The 17,592-nt window shown below is 40.2% G+C and overlaps 1 protein-coding gene across 1 annotated transcript in view; it reads right to left on the minus strand.

The window, feature by feature from the left end:
- The window catches only part of CMTM8 (CKLF like MARVEL transmembrane domain containing 8), a 321,880-nt gene that overhangs the window by 144,820 nt on the left and 159,468 nt on the right, over positions 1-17,592 (minus strand). The window contains exon 2 of the mRNA XM_044066641.1: positions 15,032-15,205. Within this exon, the coding sequence (XP_043922576.1) occupies positions 15,032-15,205 (174 nt within the window). The remainder of the gene's footprint in view (positions 1-15,031; positions 15,206-17,592) is intronic.

Raw genomic sequence — 17,592 nt, forward strand, 5'->3', positions numbered from 1 at the left:
TATAAGATTAAAGAGTACAGATATCAAATTGATAAAGGTCCATCCATATAGGCAAAGTTCTGACTTTCCCAGTAGTAACATATGGCTGTAAGCACTAATCTAAAAGTAAGGCTGTGTTCTAGAAAAATAACATTTTTGCACTGTGATGTTGAAGAAATCTTTCCAGAATTCCACGGTCTTCAAAAAGATCAAATTGGTTCATAGTTAAGGAAATAAATACAAACTGTCCACTGGGAGGTCTGTTATATAAGTACAACTCAAATACTTTGAAAACATAATGCAAACACAGGTTCCACTAGAGAAAACATAGAAGCTGGGAGAGATTGAATGGAAAAGAAGAAGGGAGGTGTCAGATGTTATTATGAACTTAATAAATATGAATTTACAAGAACTTAAAGCAGCATTTGTTAACAGATAGGCCTGGAGTATTAAAGTTCTTGAGGTCAGAAAGAGTCAGATTAAACTAGACAACTGAACAATAAAAGCAACATACTTACAAAAAATGTACCCTTAAAGTCCATATTGTCAAGCAAAGATATTCTGTTATATCACATTGCAATGTGAGAACAAATGTAAACAATACAGCTTATACAATTAAAATGTTGCCTGCCCTTGCATTATATCATGCCTTAATTTTTCAAAGGAGCTCTTTCATTCATACAAACTTGTATTAACATCACTGTATCTAATATTTCTAGAGCTGTTTATAAATCCACACCAGGATATTTCTTCACTATCCCAGAAGTGAGTACTGACCAAAGCACCAAACAATACACCATGTAATATAGGTATAGTGTTGCTGTAACCTAGTGACCACATTTCACACTGCATTACTACATAATATCTAAGGACCACCTGGTGGTCAGACAGGAATCAGTATCCTCTTGTGCTTTGCCAGATGGACAGAGAGTGGGAATAGAATAACATGGTAAGATATGTCTTCTTCCTGACTCAGAGGTAGCTACAGATATAACAGAGACAAAGTGGTGTGTGTCTCACAGAAAACATTTTGAAAAGGAGAAATGTTGAATCATAAAGATAATCTTACACGAGTCTCAGTGATGAATGATACATAAAAAGACAGTATGTGTTTTACAAAATGCCATAACTGACATCTCATGGGGCTTTGCACCATGTATATGGTTTTGTCCCCCAAACAACATTGTTTAGTAGTAGCAGTTTAATTGTGCTACACCTCGGGGGTGAGAACACATTTGATGAGCTTGCAATACAGCTACTTTCATTTGAAAGGATGCATTCTTTTAATATATCCTAGTTTAAACAACTTTCACTTCCTTTGGATTGTAGTTTTACAAATGTTGTTTTAAACATGGCTGCTTGCAGCACATGTTGCAGCCATTGTTTCCATAGAACTTAGGGTTTTTTTCTGGAAATAGAATGCTGTGCATTGAGGGTTAGAAATCTGTATTTGGAAAAAATAAAATCATATACAGACTATAAGACTATAACCACACAGTATACAGCATGGCCTTTTAACTAACCCTCACCCAACATACCTCACTTACACCCCTTGTACCTAGAAGGTATGTATCCAAATGTGGCAGGACCAGAGTGTGCCTTTTTATTTATAGGTTCCAAGTTCTCTGTGTCACTATATAGAGCTGGATCTCCTTTGTGCTAGATGGCAAAGTAGTTTGCAGGGCAATACAAGGAGTCTTACTACAATCCCAGGTTTTACTAAGATCTTGGCTCCACTGACCTATTTGCTGACCTCATTAATTCTGCTTTCTTCTTCTGCTTTGTTCCTTTAGCATCTCCTCCTCTCTTCTACCATACCCCACTCGTCACCTGATCTACCTTTCTTCCTCTCCTTTCTAATGCCCATAGGTCTGTTCCCCACCATCTACTCCCTTTTTGTTGCATTTGTTACTGAATTTTTCAATCCCATACTGTTACACCCTGTGTTTTTAATTTGTCCACATCTTCCTTGTTATCCACGCCATTACCACGTTCCTTCTTTCCTTCTGCCTTTTTTCTGACTCCCCTCACTACCTTCTTCCCCCCTCTGAAAACGTTTCTGTTTGGTACTTGCTTTTTATCTCTGATCAGTCTTTTGCTTTCCCCCCTTTTCATCTGTAAGTACCTCTCCAAGCTTTCTTTAGCTGTGCTGATCTTTGGAGATCTCAGGCTTCTTCCACTCACCCACTATCCCATTTACCTTCTTCCTACCTCACTCACTGAGTCAGAAGTTAAACTATTTATTTATTTATGTATTTATTTACTTACTTATTTACATACTTACTTGCTTGTCCGTACTTGTTTACCAGGAAAGTCTGACTAGGCATAGAATTCATTTTCAGTGGAGGCCCGATAAGAAAAGGTCTACAGATACTTAATCTCTTTCCTCAAGTTACAGGTCCTTGGCAAAGGTACCCCTACTGAAAGCACTGCCATCTCCCCTCCCTTGTGCACTGCTGTCAACCTTAAGTCCTTCCACTGACTATTTTAGAGTCCTTTGTGTCACCTTATTATCATTATTTCCCATGTGGACTACAATGTGTGGTCATCACTCTTCCTTTGTTACCAACCTGGCTACTGTCCTGTTGCAATAAAGGTTAGGCCTGAGAACTTGCCCACTTTTACCAAGCTCTTCATGTCTCACTGCTGCCCCACTGAGTGTCTCCAGTGACTGAGTCACACATTACTCTTCTTAGACTAGTCTTACCTGACCTCCATCTGCCGACTGACATGTCCCCACATCCTCCTTACTCTCCCTCTTCTCCTTCCTCTTGTTTGCCAACCTTAAGTCGTAACCCCCCTCCTCCTCTTACAAACACTGCAAGTTCGTATTTCTCCACCTGCTTTCTTGCTACTTGAAAACTCCTTCTCTTGTCTATTCCACCCGCTGTTTCCTATGAGGCGCTTGTCTTCCCTGGCAATTCCTTTTGGACTTTGCTTGCCTTATTCTTCCCTTTCCCACCCGATCTTTGTCTTCTGTCCTTTCCACTCTAAATCCTGCATGTCCCTTCTTACCTGATCAGTTACCCTATAGCCAGCCATCTCCATTTCCCAAATTCTCTATGGCAGCTCCTCTGCTCTGCTACAAGCCTCAAACCCATGCTAACACCACAGCTCCACATGACAGTTGCTTTCCCCACACCCACAGCAACTTCTCCCACATCTGTCCTTTCTCCTCCAACATGCACTGCTCCCATTCATGTCTCATCCCACTTCCTGTTTGTTTTACCTTATCATTGTCTCTTCCTAATTAGTTGCATAATACCCTAATGTGCAGCATCCTGTGTTCTGATGTAGCTCCCTGCACTGATCTGCAGCACCTGGACTTCTAATTTAGTTATGGAACTATTGTTAATCCTCTCAACTATTTATTGGAATTATACATTCTTCCGCTTTAAAACCAGCCACATTATTCAACATCCCTGCCTCCCCCACCAATTCACAGGAAAGTATACAGCAGAGAAGCAAGTACCTCCAACCTAACCTAAAACAACGTGCATAAATAAATAAATAAACAGTAATAGTTACAGGTTTGAAGAAAAGTACATTGGCTATCTAAGCTACTGACTGTAGATGCTTTGGCTGTATTAGAAAAGCCACATTATGCAGCTGTTCTATTCTCCTGTATTACTTTATATGTAATTAAATACCAGGGCATTTACATCAGCAATAGCAATTTAAACAGCCACAATTTACATCCAGTAAAGTAAAACAAGAAAAACAAGGTTTACTCTTCTATCTTTTGAAACATGAAACACTACCAATGTAAAGTTCAGATGGAATATAGTATAAAATGTAAAAAAAAAAAAAAATATGTATTCAGAATGAACACTGGTGTACCATATAAAGTTTCTGTTTTAAAAACAGGACAGAGCAACAAGTCTAGCTTGTAAATTCAAATGATAATGTGATCCTTCTATGTACAGCTGCCTTTAGTTAATGCAAGCACACTGACGTAACACTAGTAACACTATCACCTGTCTCATCCCCCTGCCAATTAACCAGACAACTGTGTTAAAAACAAAATATAGGTTCATAGGTTCGTACAAAACGAAACAAATGGTTCTCAGTGCTATTTCCAGCCTGACTACAGTTATCTACAAGACAGAAAAGCCTAGCTTTCTTTGGTATGGAGATGGGGGAGGAGGGTGTGTTTATTGTGTGTGTTGCAGGACACTGTGTCTTTTTTAACACATTTCCCCTCAGATTTCAAATGATGCCCACCATTATTAGTCAAGAATCCAGTCACAATTTGCCAAGACACTGAACATTCCAGTTTTAAGCACATACCGAAGCCCTGATGTAAAGATGTCTCTCCTTAGATGGTGTAACAGCCTCAGAATTCTGAATCCATTCTTCTTGGGTCCCTGTTTCTTCTCTCAGTTTGAAGTGCCATAAAGAACAGCCCTATTCTCTGCAGCAACTGTAAGGTATGAATCAAATTACAGGCTACCAGTTCATTTAATGCAAACATTTCTGATAGCCTCCATTTTTTAAAATTCAAGAAGTGAAGAATAGCTAATTCCTTAGTACACCTCTGAGATCACTTTGCTGATGAATATACAGCACAAGCAAAGTTTGCAAGGCAAGCCAGACAATTTGCACATAAGCATACTGATGGAATTGTATGAGAGGAGGTGAGACGCTAAAGAGGGAATGTGGTGACTAATATCTGGACAGTGCAGGAAATCATCACAGCTTAGGTATCAGATGGAAAGAATGACAGCATGCACAAAAAAGGCCGCATAGAGGAGGAGGAGGTAAATATACTGGTGAATGGGAATACTGAGTAGTTAAAGGTACAAGGCACAAAGCAAAAGGAAGTGGGGCGGTACAAGGCATGATTCAAAAGAAGTGGGGCAGTGCAAGGCACGATTCAAAAGGAAGTGGGGTGGTGCAAGGTATGATGCAAAAAGAAGTGGGTCAGTACAACGCACGATGCAATAGGAAGTGGGGCGGTGCAAGACATGATGCAAAAGGAAGTATGGCTCTGGATGACAACAGCAAGGATAAGGCAACGGAATTTGACAAAGACATTTTGTGAATCAGGAACATGTGAGTGAGGTGTCTGGTAGGAAGACAGAGGAGAACTGTAGGGTAAGGAACCATGGGTACAGTACACTAAAGACTGCAGAAATGGGAGTGGAAAACAACCAAAGTAAATGGGATGACAAACATGAGAAGATTTACTGGATGGATGAAGGGAAATGACGGGAAGGTCCTATACAAAACGAGTAGGTGAACTGTTGACCCAGGACAGGTTATGATTAGAGGAGAACCTTACTGTGGATGGGGGCTAGCAGAAAGAGGAGGAGGAAAATGGTCTGGAAGAGGACTAAGGTGATACAGACAGAAATGTAAACATTAATGTATAGTGGGGTGAGAGTGATGGGAAATACTTTTTTTATCCTTTTCATTCCCTGCTGGTTGCTAACCTTCAGCCCTCCTGACACTGACTGGCCCACTTGTTCCATTGTGGGATAACAGCTGACTGAAGAAGGCCATCATCTAGGAAGCCATCAGGGTTTTTCTAGTTTAAGACATCAACTCTTCCCCCAGTAGCTGGCACATGCGCTCACAGAAACATAGACCTACAACTTCCTCTGTGATTGTTCACTTTCCCACACATGCCCAAGGCTTCCATGAGGACAATGCTTGGCATAGCCAGCTGTACATCCATAACCCATGCAATGCATGCCATAATTCCCTCTCCAGTAGATGTCAGCACTGTAGTAGGCTAGACTCATTCAAGGGTGGGTAAGACAATATTGGCCACTTACCCTCCCCTCATCTTTTCCAGCTCCAAGTCACTAGTCAATCCAGAGTCATTAAAGCCACAGTTGGGTCTTCATCCCTCTATTCAATGGGACCAGCCAGGAAAGGGGAATTCTGCTATCACAAAAAATCAGGTGGGAAAGAAAATGAAATGTACATTAAGATAAGATTAGCGACAGTTCTGGTCTGGTACTGGAAAAGGAGATCCATGTGGTGATAAAAAGAATACGTAGGGCTAAGGTTCAAATGGTCACAAAACATGGGCAAATTACTTCAAAGGTGACTGAAGAAAGTAACCAAGCATGTTCTAAAGGAGCAGTCTACAAGGAAACTAAACAACTGGCGATGTTTTCACAGACGTCTCCAGTTCTGCATGCCAGTAAGATGAGCAAAGACAGCATTGCATGCAGTCTGTGATGGCTGAGACAATGTCTTGGGATGAATGAGGGTCTATGTGATAAGAAATTAAAAAATAACATTGGAGGACTACAAGATGCATGTAATAGTTAAGATGCATATAAGTAAAGATGGGAAGTAGGTTTTAACTGAGGTAATGAACATTAGAATTAAATCTATTCAAATTATGAATGTGGAGATGGCAGAAATGAAAGGAATGCAAACTACAGTGGGCATTCAACAGGAGAAATCATAAGGGATACTGCTGACTCCCAGATACAGACTGGACTGGAACAGAGTATGGTCTCTCCAGTAAAGAAAAGGAACATTCCTGAACTGGCCACGTAAATACCAAACATGAAAGGGGTCAGAGAACTGATTGGGATAGTACTCATGAACTGACATTAGCCAAAAATTTGGAAAAATGGGGAAAGCAGAACTGAAGATTTTCAAAGCGGTACAGATAATAAGTGGAGTATAAAGTGAGGTACAAGAAACAATGAAACATTTTCAAACAAAAGCTACATTCAGAAGAACAAAGTAATTAGCCTGGCTCATGGCAAAATTAATATGACTATGTTTTATCTCTTTTACTGTATATAATTCCTGTATATTCTCAATAATTCTAAAATTATACACACTTTATCTCTTGGCAATACATGTCTGTAACTCTCAAACTTTAATGTTTTCTCAGATTGAAACTGAAATTTGTCATTTGTATTCAGTGCTCTAGCCCAGTGATGAATTTAAATACATACCACAGGAGGATAAGACAGTTACAAAGACAGCTAATGCATTGGCATTGAGAGCCAAGTTAAACATAGGATGAAAACTGGTTTGTGCTTAATCTTTTGGCACAATACAAAATAATGGGAAAAGCAGGTTAGACATAGCCATGCTACAGACACACACACACACACACACACACACACACACACACACACACACACACACACACACACACACACACACACACACACACACACACACAATGAGCAATTAGTTAGCAAATCAGGAAGGGGAATTAAATAAATACATAAGTAGCACTGGGATTTATACACGCAGAGGCTAGATTGTGTCAGTATGGAAAAAAGAGTGGGGAAAAGCAACGCAACATGTGGACAGGTAGGATGATAACCAGTGTCAAAGTGAAAGGTGAGCCACTACAGATTTTACTTATCTCTTTAGTTAGTTAGTTAACATTTTAAATATTTCCTAACTATGTAGGGTGACTACTCCTTTCCAGATATGATCAGATGTGAGCTGGGCCATAGCTGAGTTACTTGTATAAATACATAGACAGTGACAGTTATACTATAACAATTCTGAATGCTATAAGTATTCAAATACAGTCCAAATTAGAGGTAAACCCAAACGAGTGACCACCCAAAGACATTTAATTAGGAGTGAATAGGCATGCTTGCCAAGCCTCTCTCAAAATTGTTAAGTTTCTCTCTGAAGACAGTTGGGATGATGATGGACTGATGAAGGACAAAACTACATCTGCTAGATAAAAGGAGCTCTAGCAAACAGCTGACTATCTACAGAATTTCCAGCTTAACATTTGCCTAAATTTCCGTGGAAGTGACTTGAATTCAAAAGCTCTAATATCTTAGGATTATCTCCAACAGTGCGGATTCATGTCAGAAAGTTATCAACAGTCAACTGCAATCTCCTTTTAAGAATGGCTCATCACTGATGTCGACTGTGAGACACCAGGTGGGCTTACTCAGCTTGAACCAGCAAGGACTTCATCTCTGTGCCTTGTGGGAAGACTGCAAACAAGTGAAAGAAATAAACGTTGGAACAGAGGATACCTCTCAAGCTCTTCGTGCAAAAAATCTGGACAAAGCCTAAAATAACAGAGGACAAAGGCTAAAAGAAGGGCAAAATTTAAATATTGTTCTTATAAAATTAGAAAGTTGTTAGAATAACAGGATTTATGTTTGTATGCTTTTTCTGAAAGATGTGGCATCTGAAATGTATGTCATTATTTTTGTGACTTCAGTCTTCAGTGATTTGCCAGAAAACCACAAATTTTGTGAGGAAAAGACCAAAAATATGAGGCAAAAATCTAGACAGATGAGCGGTATGGCACAGAGTTTTGAGGAGGTTATGGAGCTGAAGTGAACAAAGAATACAGCTGATGATATCAGACAGGAGTATAAACCAGGGCATTAATGATAATCTTGGAGCTTAAAGGGTCACATTGACAGGCAACCTACATCCTAGGGTATGTAGTAAATCCTAGGATATAATTCTTAACCACAATGGAAAATGACAAAAATAAGAAATAGCAAACTTCCAGTCATGAAGTCAAAGCAGCAGAACTTTACTTCACAAATTCCATCAGCACATAGTACCTTGGTCCCAGGGGCACAGGAGTTATGTGCTGGTGAAATCTGTGAGATAAAGTTCAGCTGCTTCTATATAGTGATTGGAAGCTTGCTTGTAATGTAATGTAATAACAATAACAGTAATAATAATATATGTATTAAACTCATTCAATGATGCCATCAAAATCAGTGTGGCGATTATAATAAGTAACAACAATAACATGATAAAGTAAACCCATTTAATGATACCAGCTTTACAAGCGGTACTGTTAGGCTGCAAGGGTACCTTAAACAACTCTAAGAAATGAAACATCAACAATGGCTCAGTTTCAAGTGCAAAGAAACTTAATGTGTTGCACTCTGACAGGAAGTTTGAATTACAGAATCAGAACAATCTTCAGATGATCCGCAAAGTCACACACACAATCACCTCACTGCACCACAGGTATCAACATGATGCTATCACATTCCATGTGGGTGTAAATGACCTGAGTTGTATCTCACTGGAGTTTATGAAAAGAGACATTACAGAGCTCTCTGAGTACATGTCACAGGCAGGTACATGCCTTGAATAGACCAGCATTCTACCTTCACCAAGGATGATGCCACAGAATGAACAGAAAATGACTGATTTTAATAATTGGTTTAGTTTCTGGCATCACTCCAGGGGGATCCAATATCTATTGGCATTTGAGGATATGGTTAGACTGCGGTGGTGGTGCTGCAGTAGCGTTGTCGACCCACAGCAAGACGTTGTCCGTTCGATTCTCAGCTAAAGCATCTTCTGTGTGGAGACATGCATGAAGGGGCGTACCTTCGTTGAAGGTTGTGCATCAGAGCTGGTAACTCGGCACGTAAAAATCTTCTACCAATCATTAGCGGACCGGAGTTCCGCTGTGGCGACCCCTAACCGGGAAAAAGCCGAAAGACACAAACAATTTGAGGATATGGTTAACAGGCCACATTGCTTTGCTAAGGATAGTCTGCACCTGTCCCCCACGGGCTTTTGGATATTGGCTAAAACTTTATCCACCCCTTTATTGCCCTTTTAGGCAATGTCAAAATGACAAAACTGCCAACATGGCAAAAAAAAAAAAAAATCCTCAAAGCAACCTTAAGGTATTATTACTCAATGCAAGGAACCTAAACAAGAAGCTTCACTCCTTACAAGCTCTCCTTACTCTGGAGAATGTGGACATCTGTGCTGTTACAAGACATGGTTTAAAGCCTCAGAAAGTACTCCAGCAGTACAAGGCTACAGTACCTTCCACACATTTAGGCCAACAGTAGCTAAAGATGGGCTTCATCTATGTTAGCAAGAATGCAACTACAGCATTGTTAAACAGGACGATGGCCTGGAGTTCATACATGTCCATATACAGGGTTCCTTACCATGTCCTAGCCAGCTACAAGTCACATTATATGACCCATAAAGCAACTCTTACCTACTAGAGGTACTCAACATACAATTAAATTACCTGTTTTTGACAGACTTTAACTAACATTCTATAGACTGGGAAATGTACACTGCCTCTAACTTACAGGCATAACATCTCCTGGACTGTATCAACATGAACACCCTGAACCAACCAGAGGATCAACCATACTGGAGGTAGTACTCACCAACATGGGACAGCATTGCACCCTCCCCTGTGTCATGCCCTTATTGGTGAGGTTGGACCACAAAGCTGTTTTCCATGAAATAAGAATCATTCCAGAAAACCCAACTAAACCCATAACAGGAACTATTCTAGAGCAAGCTACAGTCTATTAAGTGATAGTCTGTCAAAATTCACAGTTCCCCAAACCCCAGAAACACAGTTACCTCTGCAGAATTCTTTACAGAAATCCTGTACAAACATGTAAATGATTGCATTGAGGCTGTCATACCTACCAGAAGGAATTCAAAATCTAACACTAAAAACAAATCCTACTGGTGAAATCCATATTTTAACAGGGTATATAATAAAAGAAAAAAAGTCATGGCCAAAATCAGAAAAAGCAACCATCATAGATAAGAGCTTTGTGATTCAACTAAAGAAGAAACTAAGAGGTCTAATAAAGTCCTACAAAGCCATTTATGAGATCAGGACAGTCTCCAAGCAAAGGACAATCACAAGGCCTTCTTCAGCTATGTCAAGAACCTTAAAGGCAACATTCAGCAGTGGGCAAAGCTCGTCATAAATAGCACAACCTTCACCGACCAGAGTAACATAGTGAATCTGCTGGCTGATAAATTTAGCTCTAACTTCACCCCCCCCCCACTACCCCCTGTGAAATTCCTTCTAGCATATCCCCCCAACTATCAACAGGGAGCAGGTCCCGGTGGCACTCACTAAAGCCAAAACACTGCTTCAGTGCACCCCAACAATAACCCCTGTTGCCGCATAAATAGCCTAAAAATGACCTAGTAGGACCCCTTGAGCCACTTTTCAACCAAGCCTCAAACAAAACAGATTACAAACAAGGTAAATGGATGGCCACAAAGGCCATCCTTCTTCATAAGGGTGACCCATCAACTGACCCTGGAAACTACAGACTCATCAGTCTGACAAGTCTTTTATGCAAAGCCATGGAACAAATTACCATGGAATTGATCACAAGGGCATTGACAACCTACAAACACTGGGTACATCCCAGTCTGGCTTTGTTAAGGGGAAAGTCTTGACTACTCAACTTGGTAGCCTTCTTCAAGAGGGTCACCAAGGGTATGGATGAGGGGAAAACAGTGCATACTGCCTACCTTGACCTGTTCAAGGCATTCAGTACAATACCTCACTCAGGTATTGCTGACAAACTCTCAGAACTAACTGTAAATCTCTGCATAACTTACTGGATTGCTGGCTTGCTCACAGATAAGAAGTCAAGAAGTCAGGATGGGTGAGATCACCTCCACAAGGACACCCATCACCGGAGTACACCAGGGCTCTGTGTTGAACCTGCTGCTGTTTGGCATCTACTTCTCAGAGGTCAAAGCTAAAGTCAAAGGTCTCAGCTCACAATATCTGCAAACTTGGTGAGCCAATCATAGATTCCCCTGATGACACTGGCACCAGTCATTTGTTTGTATTATACCCTCTTGTAGGACGTCAAAGCCACAGATTAAAAATGAACATAAAGAAATGCATTATAGTGCCTTTTGGTAAATTATCCAACCAAGCTAATTACTCAATCAGTAAAACAGCCGAACCAGTAGTGAGGGATCTGAGATCAAATGTAGACAGTAACATGGCCTCTGCCCAACACAGTCAAGATAGTAAGGCAATCGTTCTGTGTTACCCAACTCATAAGTAAAGGTCCAAGGAAGTAACAGTACCACTCAGTCAGCCCTTATTATGCTCATCATTGAGTACAATGCCCCCTTTGGCATGTACCTAACCAGGCACTCACAACAGTTGTAATACCCTCAAATGACCTGACAGGGGTGTCATAGTCACACTCACCTGGAGAATCCAGGATATGAATACCCTGTCTTGTACAGATTGCCTTAAGTCTGTATCTCTGTACTCAGTCTCTTACAGATTATGGAGAGGTGATCTATGCCTGGTATGCTGATGGATCTCTTGCCCATCCCAAAAACAATGAGTATCAGAAATACTAGGTCCAAGGACCTGAACTTTGCCTGCAACATAAACAGAACATGCAGGAGAAACCACTGTGTGTCTCAAAGGATCCTTGCACTATGCAATAAGCTCCCCATCCACATGAAGCAGAGTTCACCCCTGACCCAATTCAAACAATACCTTGATCACTGTATGGGAAATTGAAAATGTACCCACAATTTGGCCCCCATGTCTCTGATGGACAGAGGTTGACAGTAAGTAAATTAATACCCAACTAACATACCCCCCACGTAACCCTTAGCATCCAAGGCACTCAAAAACAAAAGTGAGTTGGGTTAGACAGCTAGACTTATAAAGACTCTGGTGGTCATTAGCCTAGTACAAACTTATGAACCTATGAATGTAAGGATGGATTAACAAAATGAATTGTATTTCAAAATCATGCAAAGCAATTCCAGAGAGATGTGGAGAAAAGTAACAGAATGCTGAACTCATCCATTAGGGATATAGATTAGAAGGAAGTGTTACTATGTGCTTCTTGGAGTTACTGGTGTGGCTGGAACTGAAGTACTGTGCCTAGTTCATGGTCATTTACCTCAACCAGGTGGACAGTATGCAGAGAGTGGTTCACCCAAGATGGTAATGGGAGAGTGAGGTTGGAGATACAGATTACAGAGAAAAGAGAAAAATAATTATATTTAACCAATTTTGTTTCTCCTTCTAGAGTACATTTTTTCTTCATCAAATAGTTCTTATAGAACTTTATATATAGCTGTTTCTTTCTTTGTGTGGCATCGCTAAGCTAGACAGTGCCTACAGTCCCTATTAAGGTTGCATGAATTCTTACATTACTTCCTTTAGGAATTTATCTTGGTGGCTTTTATATCTAATTGCCCATTATTTTTCAAAGATCTGACCTTACAAAAGCACAGAGAACAAGATACTTACAAGTCCTGCATCTTTTCCCTCCACCAAAGCCATAAAATACATTTTTGCTGCATAAAACAGTACAGAAACTATTCAACCAGATCTCTTAAATATTTTCACTCACAGCTCAGATATGAAAGAAATGACACCTGATGCATCTAGAGGACATAGTAAGTGAACAAGAAAGATGGTTTCTGCATGCTTCCAAAGGTTTATTTATTACACATTAAAGAAGAGAAACTAAACCAAAGCTTCACTGACTTCTCAGAGGAAGCACTGAATCAGAGTATTCTGGGTCTAAGTGAAATCTAATGGTCTGAAGGAAAGTTATTGGCAATCGAATAACTACTCTGCGGACAAACAGTGGACTATGGGAGAAAGATCCTTCAGCTAAAACAAACTCATATGGCTACAACACCCCCATCAGGTTATTTGAGACAGAACAAATTACAAAATTAGTACTGCACAAAACATCAGTGCTTGATTGAAAAGAAGCAACAACAGTAGGCATTAGTTGAATCAGCAGGGTTTAGGCATGGAATCTGCATGAAGCAATGCCAGAATCACAGAACTACCAACTGAGAGGTGTTAGGCAGAGATCCACGGAGAGAATCCACGCAGGGTGGCTCAAAAGGATTCTTTAGGTAGAGCAGCAGTTGCAGTGTAATGACAAAGAGTTGTATACCTATGTGTGCGATTCAGGGCAAATGTTAAAGCGTTTACCACTCTGGCAGCCAGGATAAGCAGCAGCAAGCACTGCCTATTCCCCTAGATTGATATCACAGACATGTATGCCTACTTAAAGGTGAACATGATGGATCCTATAAGCCACTATTAAAATGCTCTTATAAGTCGAAATTTAAAAAGCAGTAGTATATGCAGTACAGTATGGTACTATACAATGGGGCTGCCACCACTTTTAACTGTATGCTCATATATTACAAATAATCAAATCTAAGACTTAAAAAGGTGGGAGGTTGAAGAGGGGGGGGGGCAGCAGCCCCCCCTTATATACTAAATTATGGATCCTTAATGTGCTTTTTTTATATAATAACTTATAACCCCCTTACATTATTAATGAAATTAAATTAATTGAGATTAAAAGGCATTTTATTTTTTATTTATTTTTCCTTTGTAGACAAAAAAGGGCTAAAAGAATGCAACAGCTGCCAGTCATGCTGGCCCTGTTCACCATCAGCACGCTACAAAGATGGTAGTACCTTTCGACATAAGCCATAATTTAATATAGCAAATGTAGAGAGCAATGGTGAAGTGCAGTACACTGCTACAGAAACAGCAGCATAGGCAGACTAGTTAGACATCAGAGGACTGACTACAGAGACTGTTACTAACTGTAGGACTGGAAGTCGCATGATTCAGAGGAAACTAGGGTAAAACCTGCGAATTGTACTATGCCTTAAAGCAGGCAGAAATAAAAGAAGATGGAAAAAAAAGAGTTTAGACCAGCTAAAAAATGCAATATCAAGGATTCTGTGAATAGACATAATGTTTGCATGAAACTTCCTCCCAGGTGAAACAGTTGTAAGATAATTTTCTAAAACAGGTGGCATACTCATTTTCATGTTTGGGTAAGCATCAGTCCATCAAGGTAAACAGATAATATTTTCATTCCTCATTTGGGAATACACTACCCCAGGGATAATTCTGAGTCAAATAGTAAGATTGTATTCCTCCCAATAATACAGGCACAGTAAGTGGAAAACACGACATAGTGGTGCACACGTTATTTTACTTAAAAGCACAACCCCATATAAATTACATGGTGGACTGAGACAATACTACATTCATGTGTTTATCCTTAAGTATGTCCTGCTTGTAATCAGGTTATATCTTGGTTTGGGATCTTGCTCATAGTGGTAAACTGGCGTACACATGACCAGAGGTATATAGTTATTCATTTTTCAATCCTTCTATAGAAACAAATTTGCTGTAATTAAACATTAAAGTTATATTCTCTGGTTTCATTACACAACAAATGGAAATAGGGCCAGTGTCTTTCTTACTCATAACAATAGCTTAGAGTATCTAACTTACCACAGTACTCCATGGGATCTGAGGCATCCTGGTATAGGCCATTGAGAGGTACATAATTAAAAAGAAGACTGTGAGAATCCAGTAAAAAACAGCTACAAATAATACCCAGCCAAATGCAGAAATACGGAAGTAGCTTGTGCCAGCTATAAGTGCCCACACCAGCAGGCCGAATATCTGAAAAACAGACAAATTAAAAAAAAAAAAAAAACAGTTATTGTGAAACTAAGCATAACAGCTACCAGAAAGTCAACAGATCCAATAATATATGTAATGAGGAACATACCAGTCTTGAATTAAAAATGGACACTCTTTCCTGACCATGAACTTTACAATCATTAGAGAAGTCAAACAATATTCAAACCACCTGAAGCATGAACTTAATGAGTGTCATGGTGACTCAGTGTGCATCAGCTATATTCATGTACAAACATACTGCAAATCAAACCCATTAGCAAGAGTTAGTACTACACTCTGTGTTAATCGGGTGGATCTTCAATGCATATGCAGTAAGCAGCAAATCCAGAGCTTTACACATGTTTGTATACTACACCTGGAGAGACATATGGTACTTAGCTACACATACAATCTTAAAAATATACAAGTTATGGAGGGAGTCTACTGGCTACGGAAAGCAAAATCTCAATGATAGTATGTGACAAAGTGGATGTCTCCTTGTCAGGTAGGATTCTACTGACTAATGAGTGATAAAATATGAGTGGGTGGAGGAGGGCAGACAGCATAGGTAAGGCACAACTTACTATGATAGAACAGGAACATTTCTGCAAATGACGATTAGTGTACAGAACCCACAATATACCATGTAAATCTATTGAATATATCACGTCATACCTCCAGCAGCGGTGATCATGTCACAATTTTAACAGCTATATTTGCCACTCTACAAGACTAGAGAAAGACAGGCATTAAAGATGGCTCTTGGGAGTCTCTAGCACTAACACTTATCTCACCTTGTAGTTAAGTAAGCTAAGACCAGTGCAGCACAGGTGAAAAGTGATTAGGATGCTACCTGCTAGTACATGCAATGTGAACACTGAGCACCAGAGCCATAAATCTGAAGGGTGCATCTTTCCTGGTTTTCTCTAGCTGATGCAGTTAAAATCTTTTAGATAATTTTCTTTTTTCAGATTGTATCATGGCTCTTTGCTCCCCTACCAAAAGTGGTTATACCAGCAGTGTGCTCCTAAAGGCTTTATGTACACTGATTGTGCTCCAGGGGAAAGAGTTAGTGTCATGTACTTAAGAGATTCTGAGTGGCCACAAGAGTTACCACCACTTTTTCTTTTTTTTTTTTTTTGGGGGGGGGGGGGGGGTATTCTCCCTAAGGAACAAAAATGTGGAAATCTGAAGGATATTGCACTTTAGTGACTTTTTGCATGTACAAAGTAATACTACAATAATTTGTTTAGCGCATTAAATGAACTGGAATTACTTCATCCTGCAAAAATAATTACATAGGTTCATAGGTTGGTACTAGGCTATCAGCCCTAGGGCCTATACAAGCCTAGCCATAACAATTCCCTGGATATGTTTTCCCACAATATTTACTTCCCTGGACCCCTGTCTAGCAGGGCGACTGACGTGATCCCTGGGGTGAATTTCCCATCTCCCATCCAATCATCAAGGTTCCTTTTGAAGAGGGCCAAGAAGGTGCTCTGCTTGACATGTATGGGGGAGTCTCTGGATCAGGAACCTATCCCTCCAGCATGTTTTTGTTCATTGAGATGACAAGGTTTAGATCCCTGGAGCATGAGGCTTTGAGGGACTGGGATTTCTTTAAGTGTAGCATGTCCAACAGCTCTGGGATTGACATGGCCTTGTATGTTAAGCAGAGATCATCTCTGAGTAGACGATATGCCACAGAGTACAGCTGGAGTTTTTTTAGACGGTCAGCATAGGGCATCTGCTTAAGGCCTGTGATTCTTTTAGTGAGGCATTTCTGTGGCCTTTTCAGCTGTTGCAGATGTCTTCTGAGGTACATACCAAACGGGGCGTTGTACTCTATAATGGGTCTAATGAGGGATGAGTAGAGTGGGACAATGACCTCCTTTTTTCTGGATGAAAAGCCCTTAGTGATGAGGTGTCCACATAAAAGGATTTCCTGACTGTTGTGGCAATGTGGTTATCGAAGGTGAGACCACTGTCCTAAGTCTCTCATCACACTTTCGCTGTTTAGTGTACTGCCACCTATGTGGTAATTCATGGGTATATGTTTTTTCCCAAAGGGGATAACTATACATTTCTTGGAATTAAGCTTGAGCCCATGGCTATGGCACAAAGCATCTGTTTCCGTAAGGCCCTTTTTGTAGAATATCCACATAATTTGGGGATTCAGTAATGGCTCCCAATTTTCAGTTATCTGTGAACTTAGTTAGCTAGAGTCCCTTAGTGTTGGCCTGTACTTCAGAGAAGTAGATGCCAAACAAGTGCGGTCCCAGGACTGAACCCTGAGGTACTCCACTTGTCTGGAGCTGGATTTGTAGTCGGCTACTTTTACAGTGTGGGTTCTGTCAGTAAGTCACTTGGCAACCCATCGAGTGATG

This window comes from Protopterus annectens, chromosome 3.part1 (genome assembly GCF_019279795.1).
Source record: "Protopterus annectens isolate FY-2018-M chromosome 3.part1, PAN1.0, whole genome shotgun sequence".
NCBI lineage: Eukaryota > Metazoa > Chordata > Ceratodontiformes > Protopteridae > Protopterus > Protopterus annectens.